This window comes from Hoplias malabaricus, chromosome 14 (assembly GCF_029633855.1).
Source record: "Hoplias malabaricus isolate fHopMal1 chromosome 14, fHopMal1.hap1, whole genome shotgun sequence".
In the NCBI taxonomy this organism is placed as follows: Eukaryota; Metazoa; Chordata; class Actinopteri; order Characiformes; family Erythrinidae; genus Hoplias; species Hoplias malabaricus.
In genome coordinates, this window is record NC_089813.1 from 10,545,834 (window position 1) to 10,567,731 (window position 21,898).

Genomic DNA, 21,898 nt, shown 5'->3' on the forward strand with positions numbered 1-21,898 from the left:
GTCTAACACTCAATCTAAGCTTACCATGCTAAATCGTAACGCTAAACTCAACACGGTCTGTTAGCAATTTGAGTATTTGTTCAGTGGCATATCCTGAAGTTCATTTCAGTGGAGCTTGGCTACAGGCTGTGGGGGTCAGCTAACACGCATTATGTTCCAGATACATCTCTATAATGAGGTTAATAGTGATCGTGCCTTATTGGAGAAATGGTTTAAAGCCGCGACCTCATAAAACTGATCACAGAGTGCAGTCATGTAAATGCTGCCATGCTGCTGGCTGTCGTTGAAAATTTGTGATAATCTATGGAGAGCTTTGAGAACTTTCATACGTTAAACATGGAAGATTGGGGTTAGATCGCACAACAAATGACATTTTGTAACTTTTTCATTGCCCTGGAGGACCCTTTTAAGCAGCAAAAAACCTGATCAGAGGTTGCATTTTACTTCTGATTTGAACTATTGAGAATCTGCTAAATAAAACATCCCCACTGAGGAAAATATAAAGTTATGAGATTCAGAATTCAGTGAGATATGAGTTCAGTAAATTAATGAAAGGCATGAGAGGTCACCTCTTTTATGATACTAATAAACTGCTCTGCTGTGCGCTCTTCCATGGACGGCCCGATAACATGTCAGAGCACACTGGCTAGAGCTGTGAGTGGCACTGCAGACTCAGCCAGGTGCAGCCAGGTATCTAAATCCTCTCTCTCCTCTTCTGTTTTTATGCTGTCTATTTCTCTGTCTGTCTGTCTCTCTCTGTCACATAAACCCGCCCACCCACCGTCCCCTGCTCACTCATCCTGCCTCTAACGCCCTCCCAGGCCTGTGAGCTGCAGAAATTAGTTTTGGGGGAAACAAGTGCGATTGGGTCTGTAAAGGTCAGACCGGACTTTGTTCCGTCTGAGGGTTTATCTAAACTACAGCTGCGTGGGACAATGAGCCGGTGGTGGCCGACAGAAACCCAAGCTGTGCAGACTAAATTACTGCACTGATAAGGCCGAATTAGATGGAATGAGGTCCAAAAGCTCGTGAGGAGTGGAGAGGAGGTGGAGAAGCATAAGGAGATGAAACACAGTGTTTATCTCATGACAAATTGGAAGAAATTAGAAGAAAGGCTCCATTTTTTTACACCCCTTCACTTGTTTTCTCTTAAAGCAGACAGAGACTTTGGGAATGTCTCCTATAAATTGTTTATATAAATAAATGGTCATTTTAAAATTTAGTGGCTTATAGTTTTAAGATTTACATTATCTTACTATTCCAGTTCCACTAACTAACTTCACATTTTAACTGCAGCTGTTTTACTAACACTTTGTGTCACTGGTCTGAGTGAATGGATCAGTGTGTAAAATCTAATGTTTGTGATTAAACAAAATCTTATGAATAACTAAGTTTTTTGATTAATATAAAAGAAGCTTTCCTTATGGTTAGATGTACTTTAAAATTTTCCATGTGAGTTCTGTTTAATAAAAAGTATCAAAAATGCAACTAAGGTGTGTTCTACATTAGAGATGTATACATTTTTGCTGCTAGATAACATTATATTTATTTCAAATAACAAGCCACGATTTGTGTTGGCCTAAAAGAATTAAACTGCTGGTTCATGTCTTAGTTATTAATCTTAACTCTCAATCCCAATATTCGGTACGTGGAAGGTATACTATGAAAGATAAGTAAGACATGTAGTTAAGAAAGAGGAATTGGAGTATGGGCCGACATATAGGTCCTTCAAAAATAGCTCTTAGAAAAGCTCCTCTGCCATGTAAAAGTTTTATATGTGTATTTCTATCACATACAAGTACGTGGACTGTTAAGAAACATGAGCAAATGGTAAAATACATTTCCAAATAACTGAGGCATGTGCAAATCCATTGAATAGAAGCGACAGCAGCTGTTTAAACCAGTATGAGTGCATCCACACTGTCCAGCAGAGGGTACTATACTGTGAAACCACTGAAGTTCCCCTGAGTTTACTGGTAAACACAATTACTTCTATCACTCTTTTGTGCACAATTCAATTCATATCTCAACCATTAACGTGCGTCTTTCGATGCCCTCCAAAAAGAGACCTTATCATGGAAGGGGTGTCATTGGCTTATCGAGTCTCATGACGCATTGTGTGCTCAACGTCTGTGGATCTTACTGAAGTTGTCCACCTGCTTTAAGAGAATGGAACAAAAACGATAAGGGATATCTAGCTGATCTCCGTATCAGTGCTTTGGTAACCTTAAGTGACCGTCACAGCTTGGATCCGGGACGTGAGCACATGGACGTCGGGTTGAATCCTGTGGCACTGAGTGGTACGAGGAATCGGCTCAGGAGACGGCTATGTCATGGCACTTCCTAGTGCAGTGTGAGAAAGCACTTGAGTATTAGACAACTTGTCAAGACGGAGTGATTGAGGGCTTGAACATTACCATGGAGACAAAGAGGCAAAGTGAGCAGAATTAAAACTGTTCCCATACCTCATCCTTTCTCACACACACTCCCAGAGTCTGTACACCCTGTCTCTCCTGATAACACAGGGTGTGTATGTGAGCAAGAGAGAGAGAGAGAGAGAGAGAGAGAGAGAGAGAGAGAGAGAGAGAGAGATTCTATCCTATCTTGTGATCCTATTAGCAAACACAGGATTGCTAAGTACATGGTACCACCAAGCACATGTTCACGCTCACCAAAAGAACAATTTTAATACCCTGAGTAGTTTCAACTGTGACACGTTTGCACAGTCAATACGAAAAGATTTAGCCATACTCTCTCCAAACAAAGCCAGCCATGTCATCGAATCAGTACATAATTACAAAGATGGAAAAAAAGAAATAGTTACATTCTAAAAAAAAACGATTTTCACAGTGATTCTCAAGGCAGACATCAACAAAAAAACGTTGACAGATAATGGGTCCCACTAGCTAGCTATATACTTCAGCATGTCATACCACACAGGCATGATATCACCCAACTTGGAGACAAATTTGTGACCCATCTTTAAATAGTGTCTTTAAAAAAGCAAGTGGTGTCAGAGCCAGAAATTAGTGTGAAAAATGTGCCCTATGGAGGTGGACGATAGATTTACGAAGATGAGTTAAGCCGAAGAGAGACGGAACAAAAACAGACATGATCCTTTCTTCTAAGCTGCAACCACAACCAGACACAAGACGGAGAGAGAGAGAGAGAGAGAGAGAGAGAGAGATTTCTTTCCAGTGTAAAAGCAAATTCTACATTTCAACACATTTTAACATAAAGCCATCATTGTCTTTCGTCTCTAAAATCTGCACCACTCTTTTACATAGTCGTCTTACAAGTAAAGTTACAATAACAGTAGAAATCTGTCTTTTCCAAATACAGAAAAAGACACTTTATGAGACACCTGGGCATTGGAGTGTTGCTCTAACAAAGACAAAGAGTTTGAACTTGGAGCAGCTTAAATTACTTTTACACTGGTTTCTGGATCCAGTGGTCATCATTATGGATTTATTGTATTGTGCGTTATTATCAAAGTTGGCAATCAAACCAGGTTTGCATGTAATAATTGCGCTCTTGGCCCCTATTATTGGCCTTTTAAAATTTTCAGGCTGATAAAAAGTGGGTATCACTTTTCTTGTTTTACAAGGGAACTGGACACATGGACTAGGGCTGGATTATATAAACAAAATACCATACTGCATTTATGTTACTAGATGATGCAACAGTGATCTGTCAGTGTTCCTTAAGTACAGGTAATATCCACACTATGCTGATAAACACACACAGTGACGCTCTCAAAATAATTAAATGTTGCCTTTTTACTTTTATCATGGCATTTAGAGTCATTTTATTGGTTATCTTCAAAATTACACAATGTACCTACATAAACATTCTACAAGTAACACATTTCTGCAGGTGTATGTCAAAAGCAGAACCAGTAAACACACCAGGGCCAAACCCAACACACATAAATGGGAATTGTAATGCCTTATGCACATCATGAGCATCTGAAGCTAGTATTCACTGCTAGTCCCTGAGAGTGATTTTGATTTACTTCAGGGAAAGGAGGCAAACAGCACTGCTCTGAGACAAATGCACATTTCCAGCGTGAAAATATAACTGTAATTAGCAACGTAAACAAGGCTGACAAATGTCATCATTCAGTGCAGTGGAGAGCAGAGGCAGCGTCTGCCGTGCCCTCAGGCCAAAAGAGCTCCTGATGGACCTATTCATCACCATGCTCCTGAATGATGGGTGTTCATGGAAAGAGAGAGAGAGAGAGAGAGAGAGAGAGAGAGAGAGAGAGAGAGAGAGAGAGAGAGAGAGTTTTACCTGATTCTGCCGAAACAGAATAATGTTTTAAAGAATAAGTTCAGAAGAAGTGTACTGAAAAATGTACTGACAGCATTGTCTGCATGTCTCTGCCATACACCTGTGAAAAAAGAAAAAAGGGAACAACAAAAACAACAACAAAGCCAGATCAGCTGAATTAAGAGCCCGTAATTGCCCTGTTCTCTATATAACTTTCATTAAGGTCCGAGATTAATTAACAGATGGGGGTAATTGGTTATTAACAAATGATAAGGCATCAGTGCGGTAATCAATCTTGACATTTAATTTGCAGCCTGCTTCCCCTGCTATCAATTATCATGTTCATGGGAATAATTGACAATGTTCGCTCGGGGGACGCGGCACAAAACAGACTTTTTTTTCCCTTTCTTTTCACAGCTCTGAAAAACAGCGCTTCTATGTTTCTACAGCAACGGAGACCATATGTTTAATATTAGATGTAATCTGTTCTAGTCAAGTGCTCCGAAAACGGGGAAAATTGGATTAAATTGGTTAATGGCATGTTTAAAACCTACATAAAATGAATGTGAATGGAAGATATTACAGGGCCGAGCGAGAGAGCTGTGGTGTTTTTACGCGTTCCTTCTTTTTGTGTGTAAACCCAGGTTTCCCTTAAATGATGCAAAACCACACAGCTCTGGTCAACGTTGCAGGGAAAGACCACAGCGAAGATATAAGTTTACGCTATGTGGGAAAGAGTGCGAGAATATTTACACGAGGAGCGCCATATAACCACGTAAGCAGTGTCAAATTTTATTCCGTATTTGGCAACTTTTGGGGTTCATAGGAAGTTATTCTTAAATTATGAGCTAACTCTGAATCACCACAAAAACTGGTTTCCTACATAAAGAAGAAAATGTGGCTTTCATTTTCACTTTTTCACAAAGTCATTCTTTTAAATCATGTTTACTGTTCCTAACACTTGCATTCGCATTATTGTAACATCTTTTTTTTGCACTTATAAAACAAGAACTTTTAATAATAATTGATCATTAATGAACTTTTAACTGATACCTTAATCCACATAAAATATGCTGTATTTCATAACTGCATCACATACATATATTAATTTCACAATAGTACCCAAATAAAATTCAATGTGTTAATGATAAAAAACTAATCAAATATATAAATAACCTATAGACACCGTCTCTATTCTGTTATTTCTCTGTCTTCGTTTCTAACCTTTGTCCAGTGATGGCTGATTTTCCATCCCGACCCATTGATCATTGTCAGTGTTTGTCTCTAACAGAATTTCGGGGCGTTGTTTGGTCTGTTTGGAGATAAAAACCTCTCAACCCCACAAACAGACCAGACAAACTGCTAACTGTGGCACATCATATGCTATCTACACATGTGCTTGGCGGCTAAGCAATCCCACACAAAGGCGGACAAACAGAGAGGTGAAAGGTAGGGTCAGGACAGATAGCGGCGAGGTGTGGCGCAAACGCTGCGAGGGACGTTAGCACGAGGACAAACAAAAGTCAACCATAAGCATGAAAGCCGGCTGTCAAGGAGGGATCAGGACACAAAGGATTTGAAGCAGACCTAGGAGGTACAACCATGAAGAGTAGAGCATCTGTCACGTATACCAAAGGCGCGAAGCGAAGACATCCAATCCTGAGTATCGCTAAGTCAACAACACGGCAAATACAAGAAAATGGCGGGCCTGTTTCTCTCTCTCTCTTTTTTTCAGTGGGATGAAAAATGCTGATATGGAAAAGTACCCAATGCCATGAAGGCAAACAGAAAGTTCACAATGCAACAAAGTCATCACTAGGTCAAAGCTCTTTGAAGTTGAGAGGCAGAGAGATAGGTGACATGTGCTCACACAATGGAGAATGTGCCAGACCATCAATCGTAAAGGTCAAATGAAACGTATCTGAGAAATGGAAGGAAATCCGTTAGAAAAGTCAGAGCAGGACACACAAAAAACAGTAATCCTCCAATAATCATTCGTAATTAAAACATTTAGTGAAAAAAACGTGTGTATTATGTAATCCTACTGTATACTTTCATTTGAAATAAGAGTATATTGAAAGTGAATGCAGGTTTTCAGATCATTCTACTTTTAAAACTAGTACTAAAATTACCAGCAAACATTTGCTTGAATAACAAAAAAAGAAAAGTATAAAAAATAACTGCAATCACACACTGCACTGAAACCAAGAAAATGTGACCTTACATTGCATTATAACATTTTGGACACATTGAATGTGTCACTTATCAACTGGCTTAATTTCTGATTCTGAATTCTGATGCTTTTTTTATTAGTTGCATTACAAAAGACATTGTCCCAAAGCAGCTTTGCAGAAATGTGGACAGAGATTCAAGTTTATTGCACCCATGTGCAAATTAAAGAAGAGCAGCAGAAAGGAATTCCTAAGAAAACCTCATACTTCTGGCTTCGTACCCTTCCTTAAAGAAACTCTGAAAAAATGTATGACTCCTAACTATACGTCAGAATGACATTTTCCTCTACTCCATCAAAACTCAGTTAGGTGTCTAAACTTGGTGTTATATTTGCAATACTGCAGTGTAATTAATCTACCTAGGCATGATTCAGGGATGAGTATGCAAATGCTTATGAGCAGTGACAGTAAGAGTCATCCATGAGGTGGGAGAAGCTTTAAATCAAAACTTCACCACGCCTCGTCACACTGTGAGGGCATGGTGTGTGTACACATCATTAATCAGGCTTTTGAAGAAATGCCACTGCAGAGCTTGTTCACATCAAGAGTCCCCTCTGATTCACCCTGATACATTGGCTCCTTTGTTTCACTGCCCAATGCGGGTGTGATGAATAAAAGAGCCTCTATCTGACTTCCCTGGTGAAATGGGTTGAATAAAGCAGTATCAGTAGAACTGCCTCTCGTGCGCTCGCACAGTAAATTAGATTACCACCAAAAACAAACCTATTCGCAGCTCAGCCACTGCAACCATGTGCGCTGCTATCAAAAGGAGATTATACAAGAAAGACTGCTTGATATTAGTTTGGTTAATATAATGAAGCATTGTTTTTTTCTAAGAACTCAATAAAAAAATGACACAGCATACGTGTTAAACTGTTCATGTTTGGACAATTAACAAAGCCCTATTGCTAACCTAATTCATTCATATATGTAACCACTTCATCATGATCAATCTGGTCAATCAAAATGAATCTGGAGACTACCCTGAAGCTCTGGGCACAGGGGAGGGACACGACGCACCAGTCCTTCACAAAGCATAACACCCTTATGCTACACTTTCATTTCTTGCATTTGTTTTGGATGACTGCAGTCTACACTGAAACAGAGGTCTTCCTTACAGTCAGGAACAACACATCATATAAATCAGACTACCCCACACAAATACAAATCTTCTACTCAAATAGATCTGCAGTAACAACACTCTTTATCACTTCAAGGGAGAGATAACTGATGTAAACAATACATGTGTTTATTGGTAAATATATCTATAATTCAGAGTATGTTCATACTCTGAATACTCATACTCATAGGTCCCATATACAGACCATATGGACTGGAGTGTGGAGTCAATGTTTACTTCAGCGATTAGTTTTCCATTATATGAGGGCTTTAAAAGACTGGTAAATATATGTAAATGTATTCATAAATATACATTAATTTCTATCTGTAGTCCAACAAGGTTTTATGATTAAGAGACAATGAAGCAAGATGAATATGGAATTGATAGTTATGTAAGCCTTATGCCTTACACTGCCTCACTATCAGGATTCCACTGTGTCTATTACGACAAGTCCACAAAGCATGGCAACATAAAAATGCCAAGAGCGCCAGTGGCATTACTGCCTTAGGCTCAGCTAAGCTCAGGATAAGACTCATTCAAACGAAAGGTTGAAAGACAGTGCCTAATACAAAGATGGCACTCTGTCAGCATGCCCCCACCCAGTTACCAAACACACTCTCAGAATGACACTGTCTCAGGATAAATGGACGGCACACACACACCTACACACAAACACACATCCTCTGCAGACACACATACGCCTCTAGATATATCTGACAGCGTGTGACACTAGATGGACACATACAGTGACAGCCGTCCCCCATGGAGGCTCTCTGACAGTATTTCAGACTTGACTGTCAGCGTCAGGTGATGTCAGTCCACTCGACATTCCACAACGTTTCTGTCAATAACGTATCCAGCCCCAATCTGCCCACTCATAATAGAGCATCATGCTATCGGGTCCCTAAACCGACAGGGCCACCGGCTACAGCCCTTTCTCTTGGGGCCCTTCCAGGAGACTGAAGAACAGACCTGATTGAAACAGTCTGTGGCAGGGGCCAGTGTTATATTATGTTGTGATAAAGGGAAGCATAATGGCTTTTAAATAGACGCGCTGTGTCTCTTGTTGGCTGGCGAAGGCGTTCTGCTGGGAGAGAGGCTGTGTGGAAGCCCCGGGGGCTGAGCGTGCTGCAGATTGAGCTGTCCGTCTTGCTGAAATGAATCTGAGTTAACACCTCTTCAATCGGGACAGAGGCAGAGCCTGGGGGACAGACAGAGGAAAGCTTCCTCCTTCTCCACCGGCAGCAGGAGTAACTGCACTCACCAGTGTTCAGGCCTGCAGCACGGAAACTCCTACAAACTCAGGTAATAGAGTCTGCACATTTCAAAAGAAAAGAAGTTCAGTAACCAGAAGAGTTGAATAAAGGTTTATGCATCTGTGCAGTGTCTCTGTATACAGTGTGACATCTCCCAGTCTTAACAAAGTATCTAGACTTGAGATCTTAACATTCCTTGCAATTTCATTCCTACCATGTACTCATATGTAAATGATGAAACACATTTATATATTTACACATTTTTCCTTTAAAATGACTCTAACACTATAGCATCTGTTTTCAGCAGCAATAACAAAAGCACAGTGTTATTCAATCTAAATTTTAAAAAATCCAGTTTTGCTATGTTTTTGTCAATTTATAACATAAACAAAAAACACAAAGAACATGAACTTGTTGACAGAGGACGTAAATGATTGTAAAAGGCTATAAATGTCAAAATTCCTCTGATTGTCTCCATCGTACTTGTTGTTGTCTGTTCTCTTCCTCTTTTACCTTCAAGTGTTCCAAGTGTAATTATCTTACAATACGCCCAAAATAAGTGCTTCAGTTTGGATTTTGGGCTTTAAATAGGAGGTGAGACTTTGTCATCTAAGGTATTCCTAACAGTCTCCACCAGCACTAAATTTCAAGGTCATTCTACAACTAGACCTCTGTTTAGGGGTGGGAATATGACATACATCTAACATTATTTGTTACAATACAAATTAAGAAATAAGAATCACAGTATTGTGATTTATTCATTGTTTTAAACACTGTACTAACTTTACAAAACAGGGCATATTATACAGTCATTTATGGCCTAAAGTGAACTAATTTATCCCTCTAGGGACTGAACAAAAACATCTAGCCAGGGCAAGAACAACCATAATATTTCCCACGCCTGTTTTTAAGGGCTCTCTGTGATCTGGGGATCGTATGCATTGTTTGTTAAGAGCTTATGCCATTATATTTTATTTATTTTTTTCCCTGACTGCACTTAAATTTCATTGTTATTAATATTCAGACAAACAACACCCAGCAAGAACCTACAAAAGAAAGATCAAAACCATATTCCTTTCTTATTCCAAATAACTATAACTCCCCCTATAATGCAACCTGAAACCAACTCCTAAGTGTGCAAGTATCTGTCTGTGTTTGGCCCGCTGTGGCTCTGCTGTAATCCAGTTCTATTAACACCTCTGACCCTGTGCTGTTAGCCCCACTCCTCTCTCCACACTGTCTATTTGTCTTTGCACAGGGGCAGTGCACTGACGTAGTCCAGTCCAGCTCCTCTGGGAGTCCAGTGATGGCTATCCATGCCTGACTGTTATGACTATCCCTGATAAGAGCTCTGGCCCCTCTGGCCATGGCCAGCGACAGAGGCAGACAGGATGTTTCACAGAGAAGCCGAGAGATTTTTCATAATTTTTTTTTCTTTTTTATGGGGTGGGTTTTCTGAGGCACTGCCCTTAATTTCTCTTTTAAGTAACTCTCCCTAAATGCAACACTCTCTGTATCTAAAAAAAGAACGTTGTAGTTATATAAATAACTACAGCAATGTTTCAATAAATAAATTAAACACATCTGAAATAAAAGAACTTTAAACAAAATATACATAGTAAAATAGATGACAGGATTTTACACACTGTCCTCGCCCTGTTTCCGGCAGCTGCCAGCAAGTATCACTTTTATAGATGGTTTGTCACAGATGGTCCAACAGATGTCTCCCTGCTCTTCAGCAAGTGTGTGAAAGCGGTGTGCATATGTGTATCTGTGTGTGTGTGTGTACATGGGCAGAATCTCATAGATGTGCTCCTCGTCAATCGTTACGCTGTCAAGTGGAGCCTTGAGAGTGCTCCTTATAAAAAGTAAAGCGAAAGTACTTGAGCGCATAAATTGGCGGCTGAAATCTGAGCATTGTGTCAGGCAGACACACAGACAGGCTTTTTCCTGAGGCCGGATCCTGATGAGCACCATTAGTGGCGAATCCAAGCCAATGCAGACTAAGAGGGAGAGTGTAGCTTTTGGAGTCAAGCCCTGGGCGTGTCAAGAGTCTAGTCAAAATATGAACCCATACTAAGGAAAAAAAAATATATTCAAAAAAAGGCTGCTCACAGTGTGTGCCTACTAAATGTCCTATGTATCACTAAGAATAATCTCAGCGGATGAATGAAGCAGAGAGAGAGAGGGAAAGGAACTGAGCATGTTTGAGGAAAGGTACAGTCTGTCCTTAATAATATGGAGCAAAGAGTAGTGCAGACAGATTCATTCATGTGCTTGTAGTATTTAAGATTTAACACTCACATGAACAAGGAGCGTATTGCAAAAATATGTTACGAGTACGGTTACTAACATAGAAACACAGTCTAGTTTCCAGTGGCACTAGGCTTTTAGTTCAGGTCATAAATATGAACAGGGGAAAAAAAACAACATTTGCAAAATGCTAATCTATATTAGCCCCTATGAAATTTCTAATACTAAGTAAATGGTAAGTTAATGTTGATATTTTCTCATGTTTTGGTTTAGATAAATACTGTTGCTTGGTTAGACACTATTGTACACATCCTCTTGTTACTCTCCGAAGGGCAGACAGACCGTCACTTCCTATATGGGTGTGAGGATAGTAAGCCTGACATGTAAGGCTTCTAGCTCCTTAAGATTGAACCAATGGGAGCGCCAACTAGACACCACACAAAAAATCTGATTCAATAATTTTCCTTTGGGCATTTCAAGACCATAAATCCTTAACAATTAATGTACTGTTGCAACACAGGAGTTTAAATCACAGATGGTGACTCTGTTCAATTAAAATGAAACACATATTATAAAAATTGCATTTTTTATTCCTTATTCCTAATTAAGTGCATCATCTAATGACGAATATTTTCTTGCGCTGCCGTATTTGCTTTCAAACTCTGTACATACTTCCCTTAATAAACATGCCTTCAATGGCCTGCACGTCTAATATATAATTACAGTATAAGAATGTAACTGATATGCTGTATATACTGTCCACTGTGTGTGTGTGTGTGTGTGTGTGTGTCTGAATATGAGCTGGAGTGGGCTATACAGACAGTCAGGAAAGGGGACCTTAGGTCTGTCTTGGTCATGTGGGCACTAACAAGCTTTCTGAAGCAACTTCAATATCCTTCAATGTCATGCTGAAATGAAAATGAATAGTTCAATACAGCTCCATGCAAATGCCACGCTTCTTCCATTCCCAGTATCGTGTGGCGTGACCAAATGAGTGCACTCAAATGCATAAAGGAGGAAAAACTGATATCTTCAGTAATCAGGATTTTGAAAATGGGCATCGAATGAAACTGAGGAGTAGATTGCAAAAGAGAATGAAAAATAAGATGCTCAAATATGCAATCACAACTCCAGGCTGCATGCACAATATGCATATGGTGTGAGTATCGTTGCCATGTTCTATAGCCCTATGTCTCCTTCAGAGTATGAGCTAATCATTACAGGATTCACTTACCTCAGCCTCAAATTCAGGAATAGGCTTGGATACGTATTATATCTTAGTGCCTTGTGTCTTCATAAATACATTTCCTTTCAGATATTCAGCTCAAGTGTAAACATTACACATATTTTTTAAACATTATAACCACTTGTATTTAAAATTATATTTAAAAAAAAAACGAATTATGCAATCAGGGTAAAATATTCTAACATGTCATAATCTAGGTCTGAATGATTTTAAGAAAATGTCTAATTGCTATTGTTCTGACCAGAATTAACGTAATATGCAATTATTTCTATAAATTAACTTCGAGAACTCATTTTAGAACAAAGAAAATCTGGCTTTCTGAATGCAGAGGTTGTGGTAGTTGTCATGTTCACAGCACAGAATTTGGATGCCTCTGTCCAATTATAAATTACATACTTTATTTTAAATTAATTTTATGTTTTATTGTATTTATTTGGCAAAAGTGTCAAGATTATAATCATGCTATACATTATGAAAAAAGGAAAATTAAAGTATATTACAGCTCCATATATAATCATCCTTAACTGCTCTGAATCAAAAATATATTTTTAAGTATGTTACATGAGAATATTTTTATACATATATTTTTGAATCGCATGGAATCAAGACCATTGTCTTGAGCAATGCAGTAAAATACACTGTATAGTTACATCTATAGTAATCATCTATTAGTAGCTGATGACTAATCAGTTATTCATCAATTTATACTGATAATATAAATATAAGTATATTATTCACGCTTTACAACATTCTGTGGTTTTTATTTTTGTGAAAATAGCGACCTCTGTTTTGAACACTAACTAAACACCTCTGAATAGTACAGTACCCACCTCCCATCCATAAGTGGTTTCTTTGACTGTAGCACTTTGCAGTCCATTGTATGGTCCGAAACGTTCACCCATCCCAATTTTGGTTTTGGCCCAGATTCCTAGGCCAGCTCCTGGGATGGAGGACTCACGCAGCTCCAGGTTGGAGGGGATAGGAATGTCATCAGGAATGTAGACAGGCACCTCGTAGGGTGAGCCCTCTTTAGGGGTGAAGTCTTCGTTGTTGGGTTGGGGAGAGGCGGGCCCCACAGCAATTGGGGACATGATGCTGTCTTCTGTCTCTTCTTCAGCACTCTCGCCAGCTGCAGGGTTGAGCTCTGTGTCGTACATGATTCCTACTGCCTCGCTGTCATCTGAAACAATAAAATAAGGAGAGTCAGGCTATCTGCAGAGCATCAGTCATTATTATTAAAAATGTTTGTGTAATTTGCATGGTGTAATATATTATATGAAAGTGACTTATGTGCAAATATTAAACTTTCGGTTTGTGATGAATCAGAGGAGAAGTCGTTTTCTTATTTTTTACATTTTTGTTACAAATATTTAATGTGTTACCATTCATTGACCTTTAGTGTTCTTATTTCACTGTTTTTTTAAATACTATAATTTTGATTATCTATGTTGATCTACCTTATCAATTTTGCTGTTGCAAATCAGCACAAAAACACAGAAGTTACCTTTTTCTTTCCATTGCATAACTTCAACAACAATGTCACTACACTACATATCAGTCACTTTACACCGTTGACACCTCTCATCCACTCTAGTCATTAGATAGATGCTTGTAGGATCATATCTTGATTGGCCTTCCAACCCTCCCCCCTGAAAATGGAAAACCTGAGCCCTTTGAAATGACTCTCGGTTACCACTTCATTCCAGACTGTTCCAGCCTAACGAGACTGCTGCTGGGATTGTTCCATTCACTCACAGCCTCTACCATTTCCTGTCTGATCATCTTACAGATAATAAGACCCAATGACCCTGTGGTCTGACGCCACCGCCAGCCATCCTCAGCCTCTCCCATAGTCACCTATGTTTATTGTCATTCCACGCCTGACAGAGTAATTGTGGTGCTTAGCTGCTGTGGTTAAGGATGGTAAGAGACTGAAGACTACAAGGAGGAGCTGTGTGGATGCTCATGATATTCAAGAGGTTCCTTCTAAGGCCGTGCTACTGTTATCAGTACTGAAACGACAGAATGTGAGAAAGAACATGAAGTAACTATGACTCAAAGAAGGAACTGCAGGCTGAGGTATGGCACCATCTTACTATCACTTTGGATTGTGTGTGTGTGTGTGTGTGTGTGTGGTGAGGTGGGGTGGGGTGGGGGGTGCAGGGGGTGCTTTGCAATTGCCACTTTCCCCGATCTCCATGACAACAACCATGCCACCGCACATGCATGAACTCAGTGTAATTTGTAGAAGTACCACTGCAGTTTGCTATCCAAACACAGGACCAGCAATCAGGGCTAACTAGGCCGCAATTACACCAGGAGTGCTTCCAATCAGCCAGACTCAGCCCCCTGTGAGCACTGCCAAGAACACAACTTTATGGCTCCAAACTGTTTCCTCTCAAAGTGAAATGCTATTTACTTGTAAGCAACGTAAACCAAGCTGTGAAAAAAGCTGCAGTCATTCCTGAGCATGACTAAGGTGAACTGGTTAGGTGAACGATTTTCACTTCACGAGCTTTTCCGGTCAATTTCACATACAGGCAAACGCTGCTGTAAACAAGAGTAAAGCAGCGTGACGCATGTACAGTGAAGCGAGTGAGAATTTATTATTTTCCAAACTATGCACTGGGCAAACTTAGTAAACTGAGCTGATAGTAAGGGACATGCAAAGATACAAGTTCTATTAGACTCTAAAGTTCTCCATTTCCCTTGATTTTTTTCAGCCAGGGAATTAACTGACATGTATCTGTGGATGTAAACGTGAAATATGAGTTCTGGTGACAAAGCCTCTCAAACTCAACGATCCTGAGAGATCCTGGAAATTTATCTCATAAAAAAAAACCCAGCCAATAAAAAAAATTCAATTTCTTTTAAAACAGATCTGGCGTCATTTTGTGATTTTGAGGGCAAAGAAATGTTTTACCAATTTCTTTAATGATCAGACTTCACTGGAGACTCAGACCAGCCAGGCAATTAAGTGAAGAACATGTGGGCCAGTAGTAGCTTCCCCTTTTCACAGATCAATTAAAGTTTTACGGCCACAGCCTATCTGGAGCTGTTTGCAAGAATCAAAAGTGGTTTCAAAACCATTAAAACTTCTCCTCCCCCCTTTTCCTTCTTTTGGCATATGACCCGTCAAATACAATTTTCAACAAGCAAAGACGGGATTGGAAAATCTATTAAATACTCCAGTTAAAGTGGCCTGCAGAAACACATACGTATAACTCCAGTCAAAGTGAGCAATGTAAATTACGTATATCCACAAAATTTAACTGTAATGTGCTGAACATTGTGCTAGACAGAGCAACCGTCAACACTGTGTGGCTGAAAAAACAAAGGCCATTTACAAGCTCTTGGGCCGGAGCATTAAGAACATGTGTCTGAGATATGCCTGTTCATAATATGGTGATTTCACTTCCTAAGGAAGAGAGCAATGACTATGCTCTTACTATTTTAAATTGTCTCCAAGGTATTCATTCATTCATATCAACGATCTGCTTATTGCAGCTTTTGTAAATCATGTAAATTTTGGTAAGTTTGCAATAGAAGGGGAAAACATTCTTAACTATAATACATTTTATTGTAGTGATTCTGAAATGACTTCATTCCACGGTATTCATTCACGGGGTTCATTGCTACTTGTCTATTTATGAAATGATCACATAATATAAAGGGCAGGTTTAAATTCTTTAAAATCCCATTGGGCAGGCCACAACATCTTGTATATATCTTTGATAAACTTCATACATATGGGATGTCTTTACCGAAGCTATTTGTAATGCCTATGTACCACAGCGATACCAAAACTTATCATTCTCTTTACATACATGATTACTTAGCATATAAAGCCATATTTCTTTAAAGCTGTGTTAAGACAACATTTGTGGTATTCAAAAAGTGCTAAATAAACAAAATGGGGCTGAATTGAAATGAACTCAAAGATCCTGAGCCAAAAAGGAAAAGAACATTTTTGAGAAAAGTGGGGAGGAAAATAATCCTGACATTTTGAACTCAGGGGTTGTGCTGCTTTGGTAGGAGTCTCTGTATGGACTAGCGATGTTAGCACTGTCTCCCAGGGGCATATTGAGAAGGGGGTGAAGTGAGAGACAGATAGTGCCTTCCTCTGTGCCTCTCCATGTTTTCTCTCTCACTCATACTGAACTATTTATCCTGATTACACCGGGCCGCCATCATTAATTCGCACCTTGGGGGTCCTGCTCTCCTCCAAACTCTGCCCACAATGAGACGCTTGTTCGGCTTTGTTATTCCACTGGAAAACTACTGTGCGGCCTGGGCCACGACATGAAGGCATCAGATTTATTTGATAAATTGTAAAAGCGTCGCTTTAAAACAGGGGCCTTTGTTATTGTGGGCTGCAACAGAGGACAGGGGAGATACTGACGCATGCATGAGCACACACACTCAGAGAGCTCCTCTGCCTTCCTGAGGTGCTGGACTTTTAACAACTCTCTCTGGAAAAGCTGAGTGTCAAATGATTCAGCGTTTAATGTTTTAAAAAATATTCTCTCACCCAAGCTCCTATTTTTGCTGAAGTGAATATATTAAGCTAAAGGCAACCATTGTTAAAGGTGGACAGACAGTATTGTGCCAAATAGAAGGCCATCTGTCAGTCGTTTAATTTCCAATATGATCAAAAAAAGCATTCTGCAGGAGATATTTCTAAAGAATTCATTTAGTATGTAAGATTATTGAGTCAGGATAAAATATGCTTCATTTTCCCACTGTGACTTGACTCAACACTGTGGATCTGAAATGTATCTGTTACTGAGAAAATGAAATAGACCAAAAATCTGAAAAATTGCAAATTAAACATAGAAACTCAATGATGGACTGTCAGTAAAATATCTGATCCAGGATCAGCGCTGATTTGTTGATTAATTTTTTTGTATTTTTGTAAACAGTCTGATTTATGAAATACAATTCAATAACTTGAAATAAAAATCATTGATCAGTGAGTAGAGCACAGCAGAGTTGAACACCTCTGTTAGGAACATACTCTAGTAAAGGTTCTTCACTTTAAAGTACCTTTGAAGTATGTGATAAGTACAAAATCAAAAAAAATATATATAAATAAAAAGGAATTCAAAATAAGTTGACTCCAATGCCCAAAACAGGGAAAATCCAGCTGTTTCTGTTAAAGAGGCTCTTGTGACAGCTATGAAAAATGACCAGAAGTTTGAGCAACAACTTCAAAACCAGCCCTGGTAGCAGCACTGACCAAAAAGGAATTCAAAGGTGCCATGTAGCCAATGTGGTGCTCACACACTCAATAATCCCGAAATATGGTCCCACTTACAGAATTATTGCCATCATTAGAGCCACAAAGGGAAACTCTTTACCTGTTCTGCTTTAATCAAAGCTTTGATGATTTTTATCTGGACCCCGAACGAGTCTCATATTTAATGCAAGCAGAAAAGAAAAAGATGTCTGGCAATAAAAATCAAACAAGCATATACGAGGAGAGGAGGGGATGAAAATGTGTGATCTTTTCCATGGCACCATAGCTCTTTCACTGACGCAAGAAACGTGTGTGAAAAGGGGGCGCGAGGGACAGTCCTCTATGTTTGCCGAATATGCTTTCCAGAAAACCTGCAATGTTTCCCCTTGTAAAAGCAGCAGGGATCATTTCCAAGTAACACTTAAAGTAGCAATATTGCCTCTCCACTAAGATGTGTGCCATGGGGCAGATTGAAACCAGGGGAGTTCCCTCATACCCGTGCAAGAGGTGTTCAACCTACATTCAGAAATGCCCTTTCATTGTTTCTGACGCGTCTCGCTGGTGAAGCTAATGCAAGCCAAAAATGTGTGAGCTGGGAGAACAGGCATAACCTCATAAACACAGTCTATACACATACCAGGTCAGTATGTCTGTACATACACCGCCCAGGCCAGTGAGAACTCGGAGTGTGTGCGGCCTCTCCCCACCTCATCTTCTAGAGGAAGACAAACTGGCTGAAGAAAGTGCTAAAGGAACTGACCTTGACCACTGCGGCTGCTTTAACAGTCAATACACAATGACCGCTAAAAGGCAGAGTCGTGTAGTTAGCTCACAGCGCTGGACGCTGTGCCAGCACTGTGTGAGCTTCATTTGAGCTGAAAATGAAAACTGGAGCCTTAACAATGACCCAAACAGCTAAACTGTTATTGCATGTTATAACATATTTTCCTGCAAAACAGTACCAAGGGGGTGGGTGTCAGTATTAATAACATTTACCACAGCTACTGCTCCCTAATAATTAGTGGTATCCACTTCAGTAAGCAAAACCGTTTCAGTGTATATACAATACTATATACAAATCAGAGGCTTTACATAATTTCCAGTAAAAACAGATACATTTTTTTCTCATTTTCTGTAAATACTTCTGAAAAAACATTTTATATACAATAATGTTCTTGCACAAGAAGAGAACATCAAAGGAATAGTAAAAGTAAAAACACGAGTTTCCAAATCCAAAAGATAAAAACTGCAAAACCAAAATCCACCCCAGATAAACAGTACTTATACATTTTTGCGAGACGGAAGACAATCAAATCAAGTTCCATTTAGAAATATATACAGGTTTTTCTGTTCATGTATTCACTGTGATAACAGTGACAATAATCTGACAAAAAAAATGCGCAGCGTATCTAGGATCAAGCAGATCATAAGAAACAGTGAGTGCATCTGAATACAGAGACTGAAATTGGGAGATTTGATACAAAATTTACCTGCAGATTTTTTTTCTTAAATAAAAAAACAAATGTATTTCCTCACCCTGAAAAATGTGTACTTTATACAGAATGATGGTTTAGGCCGGAAATCATATAAATGAAGAGACTTTTAACCAGTTCTTTTGCCAATAAAACAATCTGGGAGCAGCACCGCTTGCTGTAAGATGGCTCTATTGAAGGTGCTGTGATCCATTGCAAGATTTTTAACAACATTTGCATTCAGTAGATACAGGTAATTAGAAGGCTTATAGAGTCCCCACACCTGGTTTTACGGGGCCTAATCAGTTACCACAATCATATTAGGGCCTGCAGGAATGAGACTGCATGCACATGTGTTAGAGAGAGAGAGAGAGAGAGAGAGAGAGCATGTGCTGCTCCTGTCATGCTCCTGATTGCCATTCTAGTCTGCCGCTCTCCCTGGGGAGCAGCACAAGGCCTTCCGCAGACATTTATTAACACGACAGATTAATAGCTCTGGGGGAAAGACATTTTCAGAAACATGATAAATATTAATAATAATCAATACTAACTTACATTTGCCAAATTGAGTCGCAAACATCACCCAAGGAAATGAGGGGGGAGTAGCAGTGAGGGCAAAGAGGAAGGTGGGAGAGACAGACATAGAGCAAGAAAGAGCAAGAGCGAGAGCAGCAATGGGTTAGCTTGCTAATAAGTGCCAGAAGACTCCAGTCTGGGCAATGACAGAACAGCATATGCTTCACATACAGTGAAGAGTAGCTGCACTCTGGGCCACAGACTCCACTGGCCTTGCATGTATGTCTTTGCTATTAATAAAATAAAACCACAGATTCTTTCAATCATAGGGGGAAATCTAGCTTTCCAATATTTTCTTTTCTATTTTCAAGTGAGGCCTGAAAGACTTCGATTTTATTTATGCTGCAGTTTTTACAGCCAACAGTGTCCCAAATCAGGGTCCCAAAAATTTGGGAAGTCGCGGGAGCAAGTCAAGGGCAGCAGTGGCTGTATAAACTCAATGAGAGCATTAAGAAGAAACCTTGGATCAGAACCAGAATCACTTCAGCCAAGTAAACGTCTGTGTATAAAGAACTTGATGCTTACATAAACATTACAAGGGAGAAACACAGAGAAACCAATAACATGTATGTAGTACACATAGTTAAAGATTCTTGAGCATGGTCTGTACTCAAAATTTCTGCAAAATCAAGCCTTCCTTCATCAGATATAGAGTTAAGTAAAATTCATCAAGAATGCAAAATGCACACGCAAACTTCAAAGTCTTATCATGGGTAACGTACAGAAAGCACTATGTTTTCCCTCATCTTTTATACCATTTAGCTGTGTAAGGAAAACTCACTGTAGTGAGTGATCCGCTTCATCACCGCTCCGTTTAAAAAAAAAATAAAATAAAACCTTTTTTTTTTCTCAGTGCTATGACCAGGTTTCACCTCTTTTCCTTCCTCTCCCTCTCTTTCCCTCCTCTCTTCATGTTTCTGCCGTTCCTGTGTTTCAGTGGACGCATTACCATTTTAGCCTCGGGCTGCGAGCGCCGACTCAGTGCAGCCGGACCAGTGACAGCTTATTCGGGAACAAATTCAACCTTTCCCCCCTTTTTCCCTTTCGCCTGCTCTCTCCAGCCTCCCTCCATAAGAATTCAAATTTGTTTGCACTTCCCCAACGCACTTGGAGGAAACGCTGGCCCTCGGATTTAATTGCGGGGCCTACACAGCCCTCTCTCTGTGGAAAAGGAGTTGGGGGTGGAAGAGGATTGCCCAGAACTGTAACTGAACACTTGTCTAAGCAAGCACTTTGGTGAAGTTACTAAAGGAACAACAGCCAGGACAGAACATAGCATCAAACTAACTCGGCAGCACCCAGCATTTATCATAAGTGTGGCATTCGTTGGTATTTGCCCACACCAAGTTATGCATGAATGACTATGTTTAAATGAGTAGTTTGGCAAAATACCATGCTTCCTTTTTTTTTGACCTTGTAAGAAGCCAGTAAGGGCATGTTTGCTGTCTAAACTTAGTATAGGTTCAGAGCTACAAAACCAATACAGATTAAAGAAATGAAAACTGAAGGAAAAACTGTACTAGCCGTCTGACTCTTAGGACCTAAATACTGTCCATTTTTAGAGATAGGCGTATGGGACCCATTTGTCAAAAAACGCAAATCTTTAACACGTTTAAACACTTGACTTCTTAATTTATGATAATCAACCTGTGTGGTGATATATGATGCAATTCAACATTAGTTACACACGTTTCATAGCTCCATAATCTACTTTAGGACACCATTTGGAAAAACAAATTCATATGGAGGGGTAAATGCAATTTTTCCTTTTAGATTTGAGCCACAAAGTTTAATTGAACTTTTATACAAAAAATATACTGCATGTCTGAAGAACACAACTTTTTATCTGATTATGTCTGAGACCCTGGCGACGTTGTGGAGGCTCCTGTATTAAAACAGCTTCATTTAGCGACCCACTGGGAATTAGAGCACAAGGGAGAGGAGAAGGAAAAAAAATGCATTCATTTTTATAAGCAGGAAAAGCCATTGGTTTGGCCTGCAACAGTATCTGAGTGGGGGAAATGATTTTCACCTCTGGCACGGGGAGCACTCCCTGGCTATACATCACCCGATTACTCCTCGACTGGCCCCGGTCTTAGTCATTAGCCAGTGAATTAACGACAATCCACCATGCTATTAATCACACTGACAAAAGTGTTAGCATGCCACTGACCTGCTGCCACACGGGGACACAAGGAAAGGGGGGTTGTTAGAGAAGGAGCAGGGGGAGAGG

At 39.7% G+C, this 21,898-nt stretch overlaps 1 protein-coding gene across 11 annotated transcripts in view; it reads right to left on the reverse strand.

The window, feature by feature from the left end:
• prdm16 (PR domain containing 16) overlaps positions 1–21,898 on the reverse strand; it is a 284,189-nt gene that overhangs the window by 133,519 nt on the left and 128,772 nt on the right. For all 11 annotated transcript variants that reach the window (XM_066643466.1, XM_066643465.1, XM_066643464.1 and 8 more), the window contains one exon: positions 13,209–13,558. In XM_066643466.1, coding sequence (XP_066499563.1) covers positions 13,209–13,558 — 350 coding nt within the window. The remainder of the gene's footprint in view (positions 1–13,208; positions 13,559–21,898) is intronic.